The 22,052-nt window shown below is 42.6% G+C and overlaps 1 protein-coding gene across 3 annotated transcripts in view; it reads right to left on the reverse strand.

Annotated features, from left to right (window-relative positions):
- The window catches only part of ABCC3 (ATP binding cassette subfamily C member 3), a 46,774-nt gene that overhangs the window by 8,105 nt on the left and 16,617 nt on the right, over positions 1 to 22,052 (reverse strand). For 2 of the 3 annotated variants that reach the window (XM_042032406.1, XM_042032405.1), the window contains 17 exons: positions 21,623 to 21,684; positions 20,341 to 20,472; positions 16,094 to 16,312; positions 13,619 to 13,796; positions 12,715 to 12,876; positions 11,645 to 11,737; positions 10,131 to 10,334; positions 8,768 to 8,914; positions 8,281 to 8,368; positions 7,271 to 7,337; positions 6,005 to 6,131; positions 5,502 to 5,678; positions 4,479 to 4,646; positions 3,576 to 3,759; positions 2,545 to 2,650; positions 1,698 to 1,851; positions 83 to 290 (listed from right to left, as the gene is read on the reverse strand). In XM_042032406.1, coding sequence (XP_041888340.1) covers positions 83 to 290; positions 1,698 to 1,851; positions 2,545 to 2,650; positions 3,576 to 3,759; positions 4,479 to 4,646; positions 5,502 to 5,678; positions 6,005 to 6,131; positions 7,271 to 7,337; positions 8,281 to 8,368; positions 8,768 to 8,914; positions 10,131 to 10,334; positions 11,645 to 11,737; positions 12,715 to 12,876; positions 13,619 to 13,796; positions 16,094 to 16,312; positions 20,341 to 20,472; positions 21,623 to 21,684 — 2,476 coding nt within the window. Of the gene's footprint in view, positions 1 to 82; positions 291 to 1,697; positions 1,852 to 2,544; positions 2,651 to 3,575; positions 3,760 to 4,478; positions 4,647 to 5,501; positions 5,679 to 6,004; positions 6,148 to 7,270; positions 7,338 to 8,280; positions 8,369 to 8,767; positions 8,915 to 10,130; positions 10,335 to 11,644; positions 11,738 to 12,714; positions 12,877 to 13,618; positions 13,797 to 16,093; positions 16,313 to 20,340; positions 20,473 to 21,622; positions 21,685 to 22,052 lie in introns of those variants that run through there. The other variant, XM_042032407.1, reaches the window with a different exon arrangement.

Genomic DNA, 22,052 nt, shown 5'->3' on the forward strand with positions numbered 1-22,052 from the left:
TCCTGCCACCACAGCTTTCTGATCTCTTACCTTCTTACCTCTTTCCTAAACATTGGGGCATGATGATTTTACCTGCCCTCACCTTGCAAGAGGCCCAGGGCAGCGTAGACCCCGATTCTCATGGCTGTGTTGTGCTGAGTCCCATTTACCACGGGCTCGTTGGTCCAGTCACTGAGCCACACATTGGCCCCGATGGCAGCAGCATTTTGACAGCAATACAGGAAACAGATCACCAAAGAAATGACAGGGCTGACAGCCTTCATGTACTGCCAGAACACCGTTAGCTTTACCTGCAAAATCACACACCAAAGCTGGTTTGTACAACCCACACAAGCTGGAGTTTAAAAGAGAATTAAGAGATAGAAAAATTCTTGGTGAGAGGAACTGCTGACAAAACTTTAACACCCTCTGACACCAATCTAACTCAAAACTGCCCAAACTCTTAAACACCACAGAGAAAGGTTCATCTGCCTGAGCTCCCTGTCAGGGTGATGGCTTTCAAAACAACTCAGAAACCTCTCTAAAATACTCTTCCCCTCCATGTTGAGGATCTGTCCTTCATTCATTTCATGGGGTTTTAGTTTTTAAGACTATGTCAGGGGGAGGGGGGGGTGGGAAGAAAGAAAGAAGGCTGATCAAATAGCAGCAACAAGAATGGGAGCCAATATTTTCAGGCAGAAGAAGCAACTTGGCAGAGTATCGTACTCAAGACTACTTTAAATAGCCTATTTAAGGAAAAGTGTTGAAAATGCCTCCATTCTGTGTCTTCACAGCAACTTAAATGAGGTACCAAATGCTAATGCACCCCAACAGGAACATAAACAGATGATGTTTATGGCAATAAGTAAAAGTGCTGTCCCTAAGGTAGTGCAAAAAGGCAGAAAAGCAAAAGGAGACAGAGACTCAGGACAAAACTCAGTCCTCAGAAAAAAGCATAAGAAGGGATAATTAAAAGAACAAGTGTTGTTGATTAGGAACTTTGAAGGCTAAAATAATCCACAGAAAAAGCTGATTGCATGTCTGTGCCATGGACCCCATACATCAGACTAAACAGAGCACACTGAGCCTTCTGAACTGAGGGAAGGGGCTTTTTTCGAATCAAACCTCCCTGCTCCTCTTCCATCTGCTGCTCCTTTCTGTCCCTTTCTTTTACTTTTGTGTTCCCACCTTCTCTTTTTTCTTGTTCCCATTTCTCTCCCTGGCCCTACTGAGGAGGAATACAGCCCCTTTGTACCTACAACCACAAAATACTCTGGAGTTGGGCTGGCAGGTATTTAGGCAGAACAGCCCCGCTGGCACGCAGAGGCAGCTGGCTCGTGTAACCCAGTGCTGCAGCTGGACTCAGCAGCAGCCAAACAGTTTAAAAACCAGCAGTGCTGAAAGCTCTGAGAGGCAAAGGCAGGGCTGATGGAGTGCAGAGCTCTGCAGTATCAGGTGACTGTGGAGGGAGCTGGAAGAGATTTTTTTTTTTCCCTTTTTTTTTTTCCCTTAAGTATATAGGGCTAGCTAGGTGTCAAAACCTCTGCCAAAATCCCTAATCTGAATGATCAGTGGCCACTAGATTAGTGCCTAAAGCATGCAGTTGTGATTTATACAACACATTTAACAGAACTGGATCAAATGTTAAAGTAAAAAGGATTTTTTTTTTTCAAACAGGGAAAAAAGGTAGAAAAGGGGAGGGGGGAATCAAACCATACCCTGCCTGTTTCAGTGGTTTCAGCCTGAATAAGTTTCTCGTTAGCATTTTTTCTTGGCAGAGGAGGCTCTGCTGGCTTCTTCTCACAGACTCTTCGTTTCGTTGACATTTTGTTGGGACATTCTCCTCCCTCAGAAGACACTACACTAAGTTGCCTAGTTAAAACAAAAGAGTCATTAGGAGAAAAAGGGCATATTGTGGCAGTGCTAAAGCAAGGCTGGGATGTGAATTGGATTTATTCCCAGCTCTTCTACGAAGTTCCCATGCCAGCCTCACTCACAGCTGTGGGTGCTTGCACCACCCCTCTGCATTTTCAGGGATGCCAGAAATACAGGATCTATGAAAGGCTGCAGCAGAGCCTGAGCTCCTTGGAAAAGGCCTTTAGAGGCTTCATGGCAAGGCAGACATTTCAAACTAAACCCTGAGCTTCTCTGTTTTCATACCAGCAGTAGAGCTGGACAGCACCTGTGGGTATGAGCAGAAAACCTTTAAAGATTTCCAAGGCTCCCAATGGAAAGGTGCAATTCAAGGGGTTTATTTATCACACATCTGGCAGCAGTTCAGTGTTGTGTGGGTAAATACACACAGTGGTGTTACCTGAGAACCAGAGAGTTGCTTTTAGAAATTGGTTCAGTCCAGGCTGAAAGAAGACTGAAGGAAGAGATGTCGGATCTTCACGTTTACTTTTAAAAGCGTTCACGTTTACTTTTAAAAGGATACTAAACCAATTTATTTACGAGAGGAAATTGAGGAAACTAAAGCCCAGGTGGAGGAGCAGCAAGTGACTGACATCTGAAAGATGTTTTTTTCCCCCAGACAGACTAGAAATGCAAGGATCTCGTGTTTACCTAAGAAACTGCTTGCGGACCTCATTTGTCACAGGCTCGTTATCAGCCAGGTCTGTGTGGATGCTGAGGGTGTCTTCAGCCAGCAGCACTTCCTCCTCCTCCAGCACTGCAAGACAAGATCACACCTCAGATTTTCTGCCACAGAAAAGCACAGGGAACCCAGAGAAAGGTGGCTATACAAAGGGAGAGTAATGAAAACCAAAACCCCACCACGAAAATCACAGTGCATAAGCTCCCCCCTAGCTCTGCTCATATCCCTTCTGTGCATCACTTCTCCTAACGAAACTGCAAAATCTTGTGAGGCAGGTTGGCTGCCAAATGCATTTATATCACATCCCTTTAAGCCATCAGAATGCCAGGCAATAGTGTTAGAGTTGCTTCTAGCTAAATTCACTCATAGGGCACGTTCTAGGCATGACCCTGGGCTGGGGGAGTCACATCAGGAGTCCTGCAAGCCTCTGCTGTGGCTGGAAGGTGCCGTGCACGTTCCTCTGCGTGGCTGGAGAGCAGCAGTGCTGCAATCACAGAGCGTGGGAACACTGTCACACAGGGGAAACATCCACCAGAATGCTTTCATCTTGCATCATTTTGTGAGAATCAAACCAAGCTGAAAAGCAACCCAAGATTAAATTGTCATTTGAACTTTGCTACACGAAAAAAAACCCCAACCACGTATAAACAGAAAACACAGCAGACTCTGGGTAGCCCGTTTGATAGCAAGCCCAGTTTGTTCTTGGCTATTCCGTCTTCCTGCTGAGCTTGACCTTGCTAGTTGTAAAATAAATTCCCAAGTTTAAAATAATTTCTAAGACAAGAATTTCTTTTTTCTAGGACAAACCACATGAAATTTTGAAAGAAATTTGTGAAAAGATTTCTCAGTCATACAGACCTGGCCACGGACAATAATTTTCACGGTAGTACAGAAAGGCAAAGGCCAGGTTGCCATGAAGAACCAGGGACACTTTACAGAGAAAATATCTGTAATCTTGTTGACAAAAAAAGACATGTTTTAAGAAAAAACAATACTGTACTTGTTGGTTCATCCTCTTCAATGTCTTCATCCAGTGCATAATTCCGCAGGAATTCTGCAAAGGCCTTGTTTTGTTTCAGAAGGTCTTGGTAAGATCCCATTTCAGAGATTTTGCCATCTACCAGGACAATTATATGGTCTACCTGAGGTAGGAAGCTAATGCCATGGGTCACCAGGATTCGGGTCTGGATAGGGAAAAGGAAAAAAAACCCACAAATCTCTCAGTTGCACTGAGGGGACTGACAGTACACAGCAAGCTAAATACTGCATTTTTGGGACAGGGAGTGAATTATTGTGTCAAGGTGAAATTCCCAGTGAAATAACACTGTCCATGTCAGGCAAATCAGCTTGGAAATACGTACATGAACTCACTATGCTCCTACTGCTGACAAAAACAGAGGAAAGTAAACACACTGAATTATCATTCCCTCCTTCCCTTATGCTGATTTTCTTTGCCCTTTTCTTTTGAGCTCCGAGATGACCTGAGAAGATGATAGCAGGAGTGGAAGGTGCAGCAAAGCCACTGGAGTTTGGGTTGTTATTGCCAAAGTCCTCTGTAACATCTGTATTTGGTGCAGCTTCCTGGCTGCCTCAGAGTAACAACAATTAACACCACCAGCCTGTGCAAGTTCCAGCACATACCTTGTTTTTTGGAGATCTCACACAGGAGGGATTTTAAAAGACAGGGCAGGTTTCTGCCTCTACACATTCTGACCAGACCACAGCGTTGCTGGGCCTGTGTGAGCAGCGTTTCACTGCAGCCTGGGCTGTGAGGAAAGGTGCCCACATTGCCAGCTACACACAGAAATTCAGGAATGAGCTGGCACTCAGGCCTGGGTGGTGAAACAGCTCCGGTGTTCCTGAGTTTGTGTGTGTTTCTAAGAGGATCTAAACCCCAGCTTACTTTTCCCTTCAGGACCCCATCCGGGCCAATGACTTTGTCGAAGATGTGCTTGGCCACGTGGGAGTCCACGGCGGACAGGGGATCGTCCAGCAGGAAAATGTCCGAGCTGCTGTACACGGCACGGGCCAGGCTCACCCGCTGCCGCTGCCCCCCCGACAGGTTGATGCCCTGGAGGGAGACAGGAGAGAACAAAACGTGTCACACAAAAGCTCTCACTTCTCATGGTTCTCACCCAGCCCAGCACTCGGGTGCTACACTGAAACATGAGACATTGGAGAGAACAACCCACCCAGAGACAGGCACAGAACGCCTCTAGATCTGCCTGTTCACTGCCAAGCTTTCCACTCACCCAGCAAGCTGGAGATGGAGTAAGTCTCTTTTTAATAAGCTCCTAAAGGGAGCTGTTAAAACACAAAGCTATAAAAAGCAAAACTGTCAATCAGGATGTAAAATGCAAATTTCAAAGCAAGGCTGTGGCACCTGGAACATCTTCCACATCTTGCATTTTACACACAAATCTACATCTCCACGCCACTTCATGAAATCTAGCTCAAACTTAGTGGCCTATGAAAAAAGAATATATTTGTTGGTAATCACAGGTGTAAAGGTTTCTCATTAAAATGTGTTAAGGGATAATCATATAATTTTTTTTTTTTCACTTGAAGCACAACCACATGTTCCCTCCCTCTCTATCCCTAAAGGAAAAGGAAGGCCTCCAGTGATTCTGGACAGATGCACCTTTACAATTCATGACAAATAGAGGGTACACTGATCTTCCAGGGCTGGATGTGCAATTCTGCATCACAATACACACACAAGCCTAAAGTTACAGAAAAATTTAAGTCCAAGTGCTTTCCAGAGAACTGCCCTGCATGTTTTGGTGTTGATTGTAGCACGGATGCCACTGTGAAGATCAAATCAAATCAAGTGCTGACTTTACAGTATTCTCTCTTTAGCTAGAGCGGATTCACCAGGCAGGTCTGACTTGAAAAAAAAACCCAAAAAACTACCTAAAAAAATTACCTTCTCTCCTATCTCAGTTTGATCTCCTCCTGGCAGCACTTCCAGGTCAGTTTTTAAAGCACAGGCCTCCAGGGCATTTTGGTATTTTTCCTCATTAGGAGCTTGGCCAAACAAAATGTTATCTTTCAGCGTGGCATTCTGGATCCAGGCTTGTTGAGGCACATAAGCAACAGAACCCTAGAAAAAGGGGAGAGAGAGAAAACCTCTGCCTTGTAACAAGCAAGAACTCATGCTTAGAGCTCTGGGTAAGATCTTCAGCACATATACAGCTCCTGGTTCCTATACATTCACATCATATGTATATGTGTGCTAACTGCTCATGTATCGTTGATCAAATCAGGAAAGTAATTTCATATAAAAGTGGGCAAAACTCAAACATGCAGACAAGCTGCCAGAGGAGCAACTAGAATTCCCTCTGCAGCCTCAGATGCATTCTAAGCAAGGGCAGGCAAAAGCAGCACATTTCCCTACCATCATTAAATGGTTTCATAAACAACACCAACCTTCACAGCCACTTCTCCTTTCAGCTTTTCCATCTCACCCAGGAGAGCAGACACCAGAGAAGACTTTCCACAGCCAACATGGCCAACAATGGCAACCAAAGAACCACTGGGGACCAACATATTTATACTGTGGAGGAAACAGGCTGGAAATTAATTAAACATTAGTTTACTATGGAAATCAGGGGTCTTTAAACCAGGGCTGAAATACACAGTCACAGCCTGACTGGATATAATAAGCAAAGCTTGGTCACTGGTTTTCTCCTCCCTTTCTTGCATACAATCAACTGCAACCAGAACTTGAGAAGCAAATGAAAACTCAGCATAATTTATCTTGCTGGTTGCTAAAGCAGTAGGATTGTTAATAAGCCTTCTAAGACTCTTTCCTGTGTTGTATCAATTCATCTGCAAGTCAAATTGGGTTAATAACCATTTTGAAAGCAGACAATCTTCCAGAAGTATTTTGGGGTTTGATTTTAAAACCAAAAGCAATTGTTCGAAAGTAGTGAGTGAATACATCCCATCTAAAAAATGTTCAAACCACTTTAGAACTGTATTTCCAGTGCTGGTAAATAGGGCTCACAGTGACACAAGAAAAACAGGACTTCCCCAATTAAAATCCTTTACTGTTTTCCCCACTATGTTCTTAAAGGTACTGCTTTAGGTCCTGAAGGTGAACCGATACAAAAATGACTGATGGACACAGTCTCTTTGCCATCAAAGTGCTTTTCACTAACAAAATCAAGCCAGACTTCTGTTTACACAGATCCTGATGCATAACAGAAGGAATATATGCTTCCAGGCAAATTTTGTGTTCATTCAAATAGGCAAATGCACAGAACATTCACCCCCACAGTCTGGAGATGGCCCTTCCACTGCCACAGGGATGAGTCTGCCACAAGACTCTTCAAGGAACAGACCACTGCTGGCACACCTAGGTCTAAACACAGACATTTCAACTGTCCTCAAAATCCATCAGATCAATTTGATTTGTCCAATGCTTCAGTTAAAAAAATGTCTGTTTAAGGAATTTATGTAGCCTGTCTTTCAATAGGTAACCATTTCATGCTGGTTGCTGTGGAGGTAAAGCCTTACAGCCTTGTTCTATAAAGCCCAAAGACCACGAGGCACGAGGGTTGGCTCCATGTTTTAAAGGCAGAAGAGATGCTGACATATGATGCATGGTTTTTACCAGAACCTTTCCAACAGACCTCCCAGGACCCAGGAACCAAGTAGATGCTGTATTGCAACTGCACAAAGAAATCTTACTCTTTCAGCGTTGGCTTAAGCTCCTTTCCCCAGCTGAACGTCGCATTTCTTACACTGATGGCATTGCCTGTGTGGCAAAAACGCAACAACAGAGGAGCAGGAAATGTGTTACACACAACAGCACAACTGAGAACAGGCTGACAGAGGGATCTTTATTTACACACATTGCATTTCCCTTTTCTGCTGGCACGGGAAGCACAGGCTCACGCCTGTGGGTCACAAGACAGGCTTGTTCAGAGTGAAAATAACTGACTGCAGCTTAAGCTATAGACTGTGACCCAACAGATCGAGGGAGCTGAAAAGATGCCCTGCTTCACCCTGCCCTGGTGGGGCTGCTCCCAACACATGCTGCTCAGCATCAGCACAACTTCAGAAACCCCTTTCAAGTCAGTAGGAGATCACTGCATGCTGTTGACTTTGACGTATCAGATTAACTTTGACATTCTGCAGCTTTTTGCTTGCCACACTTAACAAGTTATAGATCCACAGGTTTTCTTTGCTTCCTGGTGGGGTGGGGTAGAACAGTAACTGCATGGCAGCCACGTGGCCATCCCTCTTCCTCACACACAAGTTTCAAGCCACTGTTACTTGATAAAACACATTTTTTTGAGACCACCTGGCTTGCTCAATTGTTTTGGGATATTGTTTTGAACAGAAGTAACCAAACTGCTCACAAAGTTCCTGAGCATTTGTGCAGTGTGAAAGGTTTGAACAGGTCTTGCTGTCCATAGTCAGTGGATGCACTCCACGTTCAGCACAGGTAGCGTCCAGCACATTACAGATGCAAACTCAGGCCCAAAATCAGCTCAAAAATATGGCCAGAAACTTTTCTGATTTCCACATAGCCTGAACACTAAACACATACTTTTCAGAGTAGCAGTTTCTTCCCTTTTTTTTTAACCCAAGATTACCATTGTTATTTTCTTTTTGTCTTTCTTTATAGCTCAACCAGTCCAAAAGAGATATGCCTGCTGCACGAGCATAGCTTAGAAAAATATCAGCATCTTTACCTGGTGCAATCACTTCTGTTTCCACACAATTTGGATCAAGTTCATCATGACTCAGGAACTGCTGAATTCTCTTTAGGGAAACGCTTGTCTAAGAAAAGAATGTGGCGTTATTTCATCATCCTTTTAATGAGAACGTAGTGCTCTTACTACTGAAAAAGAAAGCATGCACAATGCCTTGAGCTTCCCCCCATGGGCTTTCTGAACAGTGAGTCATTCTTTCCCTGCAATGAATTTATGCTGAAATTCAAGCTTTTAACTGTGAAATTTCTCACACCAAGCTGAGTTTATCTGAGCAAAGCAAAATTCACACAGCCAGACTCACTGAGAAGATGTCAGGCTTTCCAATGCAAGGCAACAGGAAAGAAAGGGTATTAAAAGGAAAACCAGCTAACAGGCAGATCCAAGGGATCTCTGCATTCCAGAAATTAAGGATATGTTCTTTCTGTTCAAATTTTTCAGAACAACCCGTGCTCCAGGCCCTCCTTACCTGTGCAATGTTGCTAATGACTTGTGGAAGCATATTGAGGGGAAACTTCAAGATATTGAACAAGGACAGGGAGACAAAAGCCTTTTCTGCATCCAGGATATTCTTCTCATCCACAGAGACATACACAGCAAATGTTGTCAGTGCTACCTGAAAGCCAGAAAGGGAGTTTACTGCGAGATGTGTGGTATATTCTGACATTTTAAAAGCACTCAAGCCTGACAGGCATCTTGGAAATAAAAGTATCAACCACAAAACCAGGAAAATTCCTCATTTCTGACCTTTTCAATATGCTTTAAGAATGACAAGTCCTATGGACAAGGTGGTACAAAAAAAGGGCACGCAGAATAAAAGAACTTTCAGGTTTCTAATGGCTACATTCAGTTGAACTAAGAGTTTCAAGAGGTGAACCATGTCTTGGGCAAATAAAAAGGAAAAGCTGTTATCAGGTCGTGGCTTCTTCCAGCTCCACCCAAGCAAATTTTCCCATTGTAAACTGCAGGCTAAACAAACAAGATTCACTGCTCAGTAGAAAAGGGAGTGGAATCCAAGTTATTTGCTGGCTTGCTGTATGACAGGGGCCATCCACTGCGGAAGGACCATCCTGTGCAGCAGACTCACAGTGAGCAGGAACAGGAATGTGCACTGAAGGGAGTGCAGTGACTTTAAGGAACCATGAAAAAGGCAGGACCTCCAGGCTGTTCAGATCATTCCTGCAGGGCTGGGCCTTTGATCTCGAGAAAAGTTGGCTGGGAATAGTTTTGACCAAGGACTTACTTGAATGGTTTAATTCACCAAAACCCTTTCTGCAAAAGGGATCACAGTCCAGTGAAGTGGAAAATAGAGGAAAAGACAAAATTGAGGAAAAAGCATTTCAGAGTTGGCAATGTTATCATTTGGGCTTCAGTTTCCACATTAAATCAATCTCTTTCTTGGGTTGTAGAATAATTTAACAACTCCCTCTCTCACTAAAACAAGCAGAGCACTGTAACACGAAGGTAGAAATGAGAGCTAAAGACAGACGTTGTCCTGACTGACTCAATTAAAATTTCTTTTGCTATTCACAGATCTCTCTGAGGTTTCAAATTCTAGTTTCAATTTTTTATGGAAAGTACTTTGAAGTGGTTGGAAATTCTCCTGTGACAGCTATTCCCAGCTTCCACTGGCAGGCTTTATCACAAAATACTTTAATACCGATTAACAAAGGGGCTCTTGAGAACAGGGAACTCTGATTCAAAGCATGTGAGTAATTTCTTCAAAAAGTATTTACATTTTATTCCTATGTACATTAGCAAGCAGAAAGCCTCAGACTTATCCTTCAAGGGTGCACTTGTACAGCTCAGAGGGCCATGCAAATTCAATTTACCAGGAAGGGTGCACTGATCCAGGCAAAGGTGGACAGAGAGTTGAGGTAGGCAGATTTTTTCAAAACTCTCAGCTCATTCTTCCGGATCTCCAGGACCTTTTCTGAAAAGGATGGTTCCCAAGCATAGAGCTTCAGCACCTTGATGCCACCCAGGATCTCGTTCATTAATTTAATGCGGGAGTCTTTGTATCGCATTTGTTCCACCTGGGTTATAAACAGAGCAGACAGAGAGTCACAGCCAGGACTACAGAAGAGCTTTCAACACATGTCTCACAGCTGTGGTGGCCCTCGGGCTATTTCTGAAGAGGATGCAAAAGGTAATTACAATAATCGAGACTGTTGTCAGCTTATTGTGCAAGTCAGTATCTCCAAATACACCACAAATCAAAGGAAATGCCTGGAAAGCAGAGTACAAAAGCTTTCCACCCATCTTCACTCTTAAGGGCTACATTTTTAAACCATCTTAAAGAAAGATTCAGGCACTTCACAAAAATACTACCCTATCACTTCCTTTGATTTCTTCAGATTTTTTTTCTTCCTTGTTTGCTCAGTTGTATTTCTTATCCCTTGAAAATTGTGGCTACTCCGAGGGGTTTTTTTCCCTATGTATGAAAATACAGTGCTTCATTCAGTTATTGAAATAAAAACATCCCTGTTCAAATTTATAGACAAAATTCACACACACATGCACAGCAAGTTATGCAGCTCTGAGCATCTCCTAATGGGAAAGGGAGAAAAGGAATGTTACTATTGACATGTCAGCACCCAAGAGATTTTAAAAGCCTGTATGTGTCTTTAAGGCATATAATAATATCACTCTGTTACTAAGGCTGTGCTTAAATGTCATAATTGATATTCATTTTCCAACTCTTACCTTTTTTTACACCAACAGATTGACTTTTAATTTTTTTTTTAATCTTCCAAACAGTCTGATAGGCTGCATAGCACAAGCCAGTTACTAGATTTTTTCTAGCACAAAGCCAGAGGGCACTGTTATATTGGTGTTTTTTCAGCTTTCCCTCACTAGAGACAACTAAGAAAGGAATAAAGGATCATTTTACCTTAAGATAATAAATGAAATTTGGCCCAACTTAGTAGCAGTGAACATCACACCAGCTTTTAGCATAAAACTCAAACTGTCAGGATTTAGCTGCCACCTCTGAAAACATTAATTTGCAGCTTAAAGAACAGCATTTATTTACTCTTTCTCTAGATACTCCTAGAGGAAGATACCAGGTGAATGGATATGGAGACAAGAAACCTCTTGCTAATCCCAAAAGCTGCTCCAGGGGTATGAAGAAGCCACTGGCTCAGTGACACACCTTTCCCTTAAATTGCATTCAATTCACTATGGAAAAAGCATCTAAGAGGATACAGTTATTAAATATATCAGTACATTCTTACTCATAAGTAAATTGTTGCAAATGGCATCTTATTAACAACCTCTGATGTCTTCATTTCTCATAGCACAGCTGCCAATTTATATAACATTACCTCCTCTGCTGCTACCTTACCTGGAATGCTCTGGTTTTTATTGCTATTGCAGAGTTAAACGGGATAAGTAAGACCATCACAGCAACTCCAGCCAGCACAGAAGGCCCTAAAGTCTGGATTTAAAAAGAAAGAGTAAGTTGTTGTACCTGAGTGTTCCCTATGGTCAGCACTAAAACAAGAACAAGTGATAGGAACAGAAATCAATGTTGACAAGTTGAACTTATCCCAGTGAAGTGCTGTGATTCCACAGCACAACTGTGAAAAGGAGACAGAAAAATAGGACAGAAAAATAACCACTTTGAATTATTATTATTACTATTATTACTATGCTGGTATCGGTGATAGGAATTTTTCTCTTGATTTTTCTCTGATCAGGGGAACTGCCAGTACCCTCAGTGTGAGTACAAACATACAAACTGCTGACTACCAGAGCTCAGCTTCCAGCAGAGCAGTAACTCAAAGCTGCTGCAATTTAATGGCTTTTGAGTTGAAATCAATATGGTTAACTTGGTGCTACTGTTTTATGCAGTAAAAGACATTAACTGCACAGAAACATTTTAAACACTGAAAGCCAGTGCTCAAACTGAACCTGGAATAAACCTGGAACGAAACAAAGTCACTATGGCAAAGAAAAAATTATGGTTATTCCAGGTGAGACTTGTTTCACACTGACTCACACAAAACTTCTTTATGTAGCAGGATATAATCTCTCCATGTGACATTTCTTATGTCCAGGTTTTTGTTTGGTTTGGTTTCTAAACCATTTCCCTCAAGCTCTCATTTGTATCAACTGCTGGGAACAAGAGTCCAAGAGTCCAAGACTGAGCCCATCAACGTATAGTGAGGCCAGGGGAAAGATAAAGGCAACATTCTGCTTCAAATGCCCATCTGCCCTATCAGCTGAACAAAATAATTAAGACACTAAGTGAGGGTGTACAGCAGTAAAAGCTATTTTACTACAGGACAGAACACTTAAAGTTTGTAAAAAATGTAGTGAAGGGTCAAATTGACAAATAAAAAAAAAAGGAAAAAGAAAAAGCTTGCACATCATTTAGATGAATTGTGAATAAAATTGTGACAATGTCTGTACCTGCCAGAGGAAATACAAAGCTAGAAATATCTGGAGTGGTGCAGACCACACCATGTTCAGGAAAGTCATCAGGTCCATGAAACGTTGGGCATCCACTGACATCAGGTTGACAATTTCTCCAACAGTAGATGAGCGCTTTGCTGAGTTTGTGATGGCTAAGGACTGACAAGGGAGAGAGCTTCAGTGCATTCACAATCTCCACACACATGGAGAACAAATCCTCAACTATTAGCAAAATGACACTGAGAATGTGCTTCTCCAAAAAGAATAAAATAATTCACCTTACGCCTCCAAGGAACAAGAGCTCATGAAATGGTTTTGCTTATGAGCATCTCCAGCTCAAGCAGTATGTAGCACTCTGAAGAAAACCTCGTTTGGTCTAATGTGCTCATAGCATAAACATGCTCTTCTCCTGGATTCCTATTCCAAACCATGGAATGGCTTGGGTGGGAAGGGACCTTACAGAACATCCAGTTCCACCCCCCTGCCATGGGACACCTTCCACCATCCCAGGTTGCTCCAAGCCCCATCCAGCCTTGGCCTTGGACACTTCCAGGGATGGGGCAGCCACAGCTTCTCTGGGCAACCTGTGCCAGGGCCTCACCTCCCTCACAGGGAAGAATTTCTTCCTTACACCTAATCTAAGTCTCTCCTCTTTCAGCATTTAAAGTGAACCAGTATTGGTATGTCTAATAACCTACCAGAACACCCATATTACAGTACTGATCACTGGAAAATGCTGTAAAGTATGAAAGAGGTACTCCTAAAAACTCACCAAACCCCCAATCTTTTATATTCCAGGAGGCTCTCCAACATGGCTAATCTTCCCTAAATATGTGAGCACTGAGACCACTTGCCTGGCTGTACACTGGTGTTCCAGCCCACAAAATGCTTCCAGCCTTACCTTTCGGTATATGACCCCAGTGATCCCAGTCCTCAGCCTCATCCCAGTAACAAAGCAGTACTGGAAGTGCTGGTGAAGGATGAGTGTCTGCAGCACAGCACAGATAAACATCAGAGCTGCAATCAAAAATCCCCACCAGGCTGGGGCGTCTTTGTTCTTAATGAAGCCGATTAATACGCTGTTTGTCAGTAGATTAGGGAAGGAAAAGGAAAAAGAAACAAAAATTTAAAATCACACAGCAAATTTAACGGGACGTAACACAACTTCTCCCAACTACAGCATCCTGCCACATCCTCTGCCTAACCACAAAAAGCAAACAGCCCTCCAGGACATAGGCTGAGCTATGATTTCAGTCGAAGAACACTGCAAACATCCAACAGCAAAACCTTCAGCTCTGTAAGTGAGAAAGTCCATTTGTAAATGAGCCTGAAAATGAAATATGAAGAGAAACTCTTGGTTTCCCTTGGGATTCAGGGTTTAAACACACAGCTGACCGTCTGAGCTCTGTTAGGCAGCCCCCCAGGGCAGGAGGCGAATGACAGGACAGAGTAGGGCAGTGCAGCAGAGCAGGCAAAACCAGCTTCTTACCCAAATCCTCTTCAAGCAGCCTGAGTGCTTCTGCCTGGGGTGTTTTCCCACAAAAAAAGCGCTAAATTAAGACATCCTCCTGGATGGATGCATAAAGAGTTCTTCACTCCTATTTTTTTTTTGTAAAATGGTACCATTTAGCAGGCTACAGCATCTTTTGTTGATAAGCCCTTTCTTACTCCTCACAGCTGCTCTCGCTGCCAGAGCTGCACACTGACACACAGCAAACAAGCAGAGTGACACATGGCAGTGTCCAGTGCTCTCAAAGATCACATTTGTGATTTCAGCCTACTGACCAGAATACTGAACTGTCAAAATATAGGAGAAACAGATATTTGGCTTCATGGTTCAAACAACCAGCAGGAGAAAAATGCACCCGGAAACCACAAATCAGGCAACCAAAGCTTTGTGGTAGAAGCATGAGGTTGCTACATCTTTCTTCTTCCAGTCCAGAGAGATCTTATTTCTGCACTGCTCTAATCATTCATGCTGCAAAAGTGAACAGCTTCAGGAAAACCTCTTCCTGGTAGTCCCAGGGATTCACCAATCTTATTAGAAACACACGGCTATCTTACATGCAGCCTGCCAGACAGCCATGGCTTTTTCATCTTCCCTTACCATTAGAAGGGCATTTTCCCAGACTGCAGGAATTTAGACTTGAGAAGAAATTCCCCATAATACGCCTTGAGATATCACTGAAACATATTCAGGAATTTATGCAAATTTGAGAAATTCCCAGAATAGGTTATACTTAATGTGTTCTCAGGAGGCAGCCAGCAGCCTCCTCTTCACCAGGGGCTCTAGGAGAAGACAGACTGTCAGCTATTAAATGTCACCATGCTTGGTCAAACTCTCATTTTAGCAAGTTTCTGGGCATGTCACAAACCACCCACAGAACAACATGCTCTCAGAACACAGGTTATTTTAAGATACTCAAATAGGAGCAGAGCCTTCTCTTCTCCCTTTCCCTACATCCACCCGTGACCTCCATCCAAGCTCCATTCCTCTCTCATGCATTAACAGGACTATGTGCTTTTCCATTAATAATTGTTTGATAGAAATGCCGGTAATTCCACCATTGCTTTCCTCCTAGTTAATGATTATCTGGTGAATTCCTCACCTTAAGAATAATACTCATGGAGAAAAAAATGTGGGGGTTGTGCAAATTCCTTTATGGGTCAGGCTGAGCAACTGTCCCCCCTGGAGATGGGAGGTAGAGGTGTTCCTCATACAAAGAGAATTTGAGGACAGACCACTTCTCTCATGACCTCTTTCTCTGCTGGGGTTTGTTTTTTTTTTTTTTAATAGAACCATAATTTTCTTTCACATGGAAATTCACTGCAACTGTGCCTCTCACATTCTCATTGCTGAGCACAACTAAGAGCACATGAACTCATCTGAATGGTCCAAAACCTTTCCCAGATGACAGCAGCATGGGCAGAGCACCACATACTGGAGCATCACACATCATCTGCACATCAAGTTATGCCAGAGCTGCGACCACCATCCACACATGAGGGTATCAGATGTCCAGAGACCACTGGATCCAGCCAGCAGTGCTTCACTTTGATTTCACAGCTAATCCTTTAGAAATGGGGAGAAATTGCTTTGGACTGCAGCACAGAGCAACAGGTAATTTGTAATTCAAAGCTGCCCACCAGTGATGGGCGATTTGCAAATGGTGCATGTCAGTGAAGCTTGTCCAATTTACAGCTGAGTCCACAACAAAGAACTCCTGTCTCATGGCATTGCAGGGGGAAGGTGAGGGAGCACACACACGTGGCACTGTGAGGGAAACTAACTCTGCATTTCAAAAACAAACACCCTGTGCCAAAGCCAAGCCTCCACAGGGATTGCACATAGAAACTACCCACAGAGTAAACCAACCTTAACAGCTGAGGGTTGACGAAAGAGAGCAGGTCTTGTATCAGTTTGAAGAAGGAGCCAATTAAGAAGTATGGCCCAAAGGTCCTCAACAAAGCCTTAAGAAAGGAAGGTTTCCTATTGTGCTTTTTGTCTCTGATCAGGACTTCTGCTTCCTCTGGGCCATCACCAACATGATTGAGCACATGGTTCGATTTCTTCACATATGACACATCCTCTTTTCTAGGGAAACAAAACAGGAGACAATTAACAATGAGAATGGCACCGCCCTGTATGAACAGCACTGCAGGAACACCCCAAAGTCTGCACACTGCTCTGCTCCTGACCAACAGCAGGACTTCCAACACCATCAAGGTGTGCTCAGGATCAGCCACTCTTGTGCAATTGAGTCTTGTTTTCTTTTCTCTTTTCCTGCAGTACCTACGGGGTGCAATCCACAGGCCAGAAAATCAATCACCATGGGATGAGAATGTGGCCAAAAGGAGGAGCAGAGGAAGGCTGGACTTCCTTAGAGGACAGATTTCACCTTGGATCTCCAATTCTTTGTACAGGAATCCTCAAAGAGGAGCTGTGGACATCCCACACAAGGCACCTTCACCTATTCCTTCTGAGCCTGTGTTCGTTGTTCAGTCAGTAGCTGTGCTAAACCTTTAACCTTATCGATCACACAGCTGCTTCCACTGAAGCAGAATGAATCCCCTTGGGGAGACAGGCACTGCAGCAGGCACAGAGCTCTCAAAATACAAAGTTTTGCATTCGTGGAAACTTGAAATTGAGTACAAACCACAGCACCTCCAAAGCTGGGCCATCCCCAAGATCTGGACCACAGCTGTCCAGATTCTTCCAGGACAGAAACCTTGGGTTTAGGTGCCTAAATTTTACTCAGTTGACAATTTAAGCATTTAAACCCTGTTTGTCTGCATCCATTTTGTTAACCATTCAATAATCATAGGGGTTTTTTCCAACCTTAATGAGTCCAGGATTCTAGGATTCCTTCTGTACTTTTTGCCTCGCTCCCTCTGCCAAATAGCTAACAAAAGTGACTCTTCACATACTCTTCTAGACTGACTGATGAAAAATGGGCCCAACATGCCCAAACTGCTCTCCAGAGCTCCACGTGGGTTTCGTAGAAACCCCTTTGGGGTTTAGGTGCCTGACTTGTGTTGCCCATCAACAAAGGGTGTGCTCTGGGAAATTATTTCCTCTGTGAATTACTCTCAAACATCAGCCTGGCAACTTTTCTACCCGCAAATATCAAACTGCTGTTGTTTCCTGGGGGCTATGGGACTTGAGAACAATTTCCTGAATGTCAGACAGGAAAGCTAAGTCCAGGTGGAGCAGGGAGAAGGAAATTAGTCTGGGGCACATAAGCTTTACAAGAAAAAAACAGATGGAAAAGACACCCTAGAAACAGTGAAGACTTACCAGAAGGTATTTGAAAAATAACTTGTAAGTACTACCAAGTGAAGTTGAATTTATGATTTTTCATAAAGACTGTGCAGATTTTTTGGAGCTGGCTAGCTGCAGAATCAAATAATTCCAACAGCCTGCGAGCATTCATTGTGATCACTGTGGCTAACAGCCCACATGTATAAACTTGTCCACATCCTTTCAGAAAAAGCCATTTGCAAATCCCAATGTCTTTGCAATAAAGCTTGAGGGCACGGGGAGAAGCTAAACCAGACAATTTATTTTTCCCCCCCAGAGAACAAAAAACAGTGCTGTCTTTGTCTTTCAGATCAAACCTGGAGAGTTTATGAGCAAAGCCTTGTTTTTCTGGCAACCAGACTGTTAAACTCATTGAAGGATTTGAGGAAACAAGACTACTTGCCCCTGACTTTGTGCTGTTAAAAATGTTTATTACACTGAGCTAACAGCAAAGCAATGGTTCTCTTGCAGCTCAGAGTCCCAGAGGGAGAAAATGCACTTTTAGTGTTTACTACACGTAGTTAGGTGAGGTCAGGTTTTCAGCAGTGTGTGGGACTGCTCACACCCAGCTTTTTACCAAAGCAAAGACCGTGTGTCTGGTTGCCATTATTAATAGCAGGGCAGGTAATAGGTACTGATTTATCTCATGGGAAAACACAGAGCTTCTCAATGGTGCTGACAAGGCCCTGCATCTTCAGTATGTCTTCATAAGGACAGTCTCTAAAATCACAAGCTAACTAAAAATGAGGGGAAATGCATTCCAGCTCTCTCTTCTCCATCCAGCACAGCCCTAACTTTCTCAGAAGAAACTGCACTTATCAGTAAACTGAGTAGAAACTTCAGCAATACAAGTAAAAGAAAGGAAAAATACTTCTTGTGTGCTTTATTATCTACAGTCACATTTTAAATCCATGCTGGTCTCTCCTGTAACTCATTAGAAACAAATTTTAGCAATTATTTAACAGTAACTCACAAGACAGCTGTGAAGCAAAAAAGGTTTGGGAACAACAGAAATGTGATAATCATTACCACAAAACAAGTTGAAAGCTTTAGCTATGTCAGAGCTGCAACTGATTAAGTTTTTAAAAATAAATTACTACTATGTACACTGCAAATACTTTTCATCACACTTTCAACATGTGTACAAATTCACACAGCATTTTGAATGTCATAAAAGCTTGCTCAGAGCAGATTTAATAAGCGTTAAAAGGAAAAAAAAGTATTTACAATGGCTCACAAGCAACTACCACTAATGTTATTTGACATGAAGTAATAGAGAATACCTACTTATAACTGAAGAATAAGTAGAGCTTTTAGAGTTCTATGAAACCCAGAAATCTGGAGTACAGTGATTTGCTTTGTTTTTGCTCTTTCCCCCACCTTAGAATCATTAATACAGCTGCCACAAAATTTTACCTGAGCTAAATATGACTCATAATTTATGGCTAAATTCATTGCCAACTGGCCCCAGTTTGTACGAATAGTTTCCAAAATGCAATGAATCCCCTGACAAAACTCCAGGCACGGTTTCTGGTTTCCCAGCAAAAGTTTTCCTGGACCCCAGGCACTCCTGCATGAGGGCTGTGCTCTTACTGTGAAATAGCCTGGAGGAGTAATACTTATGTCTGTGCAAAAAGACCAGAGCCCAGACAATGCACATTATTCAACACCATAAAAATAGAGACATTAAGAAAATGAAAAAAACCCCCAAAAATAAACCTTGAAGTAGAACTAAAACACATCCACACAGAGCACTAGTGGACAGGTGCTGGTGTTAGTGCTGGAAATGTTTCAAATTTTAGCTGCAAAGTGGAACTCTCCACATCATATTTAGCCTTGCCAAGAAAATTACAACTCTCTCCTAATATTATCAAATAATAGGGTCTTTCCAATTTGGCAAGGACATGCACAGAAGAGAACAGAGGAAAGCCTCCACATGGAGAAGAAATCTCCACAATGAAAGGAAATGGAAGCACAGGCCTCCTCCTTATTGACATTTTTCATTTGAAACACACTACTATCGCATCTATTTGCTTGGAAACATTTTGGACACAAACCAGTGGGAGAAGGAAGTAGAGCTGCACAATAGATAATTTCTTAAGATTAGATCAGGACAGAACATGCAATAAGAAGGAAATCCTCTCGAGCAGGGGTATAACTGTATGCAAGTTCTGACCCTCATCCCATTTCCATCAGACACTAGGATAATTTTGCTGCTAATTTTCCAGGCAACAGCAGTAGGGTCTCAGCAATAAAGCAGGATCTCTCTTCCCCTCCTGCCTTTCACATGTTTTGAGTTTCCTATCTTTACTACTGGGAAGTGAAGACTTGCCCATTGCTGAGAGCCTTAAGGCTAAAAATACTGCCAGGCCAAAAAACTCACGATGGAGATGATGAGGAATCCCTTTTGGTTTATGTGCCCAGAAGCTGTGCTCCAACATGCCTGGGAGGGATGCAATTATGCAGTTAGACAACTACCAGCTCAGTGGTGAAAAGTTGTTCATTTTCTACAACCCAACCAACTCAACAGCTTCTCCTCACACATCTCCAGCCCTTCTCCACATGGGAAGTGGCACCACCTGCCCACGGGGATTTTAAGCACCTAAAAAGTGTGTTGGTGGCACACAAGCCCCACAGGGCTCCTGCTTGCCTCTGCCTAGACATATTAAAATAAGAAAGTTTGACTATTGATGAGTGAAGAGCAGAAAGGTCGAAGTGGTGGGTGCATTTTTAGTTGGCTCATTTTCATGGATGAGCAACTTACGAGTGTTGAAAGGACTCAGATCAAGCTCTCGAGTTTGCAGACTTGTTCGTGTACTCACTGTTTGCACTCTGCTTTTTCTCTGTCCCACTCTTTACTCAGTTGTTGCACGATAGTTTTTGAAGTGTCATCTTCGTTCAGCGACCACAGATCTTTGTCTTCGAGAGGCCTTTTGTACCCTTGAATTGCCATGCTGCACATACGGAGAAAAACAGCCCAATTCAGTTTGGAAAACAGTACTTAAAGCATTGCCAGTAACTCTAGGACTATTAAGCTAACAAAAGCAAGAAGATACTCCACAGAAAGGGAGATGAGAGAATAATTATCACCCTTTGTTCCTTTTATTGATGTTTGCAATTAAGGAAAGGACATGACGTATTTCTGATTACATGTATTTTATTGAAAATACCACTTCAGGAAAAAAAAGGACAATAAAAACCAGCTACGAGAAGCATTTGGATGAAATTGTGGCGTTAAATGGAAACAGTGAAGCTTTAGAAGTGAAAATAATAAAGTCTATCTGGAATAACTGTCAGAGGTGAACAAAATGCAAAAATGAAGCTTACTGGAGTTAAAGGAAAATCAGATTTTTCTGAAAACTACAGTTCCTCAACGGTAAGGGGAATTTTGTCAAAGGGATACAAACATCATAGCTGCCAAGAATCTCGCTGGGGAAGCTGAACACTCTGTAAGTTTAGAAAGATCTCATCCTCTCACTAAAAAGAAGTTTACAGGGCTGTTACCAGGACAATAAAAGTTACACGGATGGAAGAATGAAGATCTCAACCACTGTGGAAAAACTGGGTCTTAACACAACCTTTGACAGCTGTTCCACTTCTTTATCATGGAGTAGCAAGCCCAACCTCAAATTTGCATCTTTAACACACATACCTTTTGTCAGCAGCCTCGGTGGCAATCATTTGTATACATAACCCAGTTTACTTCCCCTTTTGCACAGAAAACATCCTTATAAAAAAGCATTCACCCACAAACCTCAAAGGAAACAAAATGCACCCTCAGCTGGGTGAAAGGCTGCCACAATTAATCTTGTGCAGCACAGAGCTACATCTTGGTTCGGGTTATATTCCAGCATGTGTTGAGCACAGCCAGGGCTGCACTATTTGTCCTGACACAGTCGCTGCCATACTTCACAGAGAAAAAGTTTGGGCTCTGTGTTTCTAAAAAGGCAAATGCTCCAAGTGCTGACACCACTGTGGATGAAAGAGCATCCAACATCAACGACTCACAGAGGGAGAATCTCTGTACTGCTCACTCTGTGCAACACAGATCACAAGTGGGTTTTGGGTTTGTCAGCTGTCCAACAGCTTGAAGAGAGAACTCACCTTGTAAACCACCAAAACGTCAATCTTGACAGGAAGCCTGAATTTAACTCCGGACATGGATTCTATAATGAATTTATCAGAGAAAAAAAACCCAAAATAAATAAAGCAAGACATTTACCATTACTTTAATACAACAGTCTATTTTGATCAGTTTTGGCGTATTATATATTACATGTACATACCTATGTCCTAATGAGACATAAATTGATTTCTTTCATTTCCCATGTCGCACTGAACTCCTTTCATATCTAAAAACTGCTTCATATACTGCCTTTAAATCACAGCTATAAAGTGAAATGTCATTCTACAGTTTCTGAGATGTTCATTTTAAGACATGAACTCAACTTCTCTCTCAGCTTGGTTCAAACAAAAATCCAATTATAGAGACTATTTTATGACTGGAGAAGAAATTTAACCTGTGACACCATTA

Source organism: Corvus kubaryi, unplaced genomic scaffold (assembly GCF_017639235.1).
Source record: "Corvus kubaryi isolate FWS band 111438036 unplaced genomic scaffold, C.kubaryi_AGA036_p1.0 37353, whole genome shotgun sequence".
In the NCBI taxonomy this organism is placed as follows: Eukaryota; Metazoa; Chordata; class Aves; order Passeriformes; family Corvidae; genus Corvus; species Corvus kubaryi.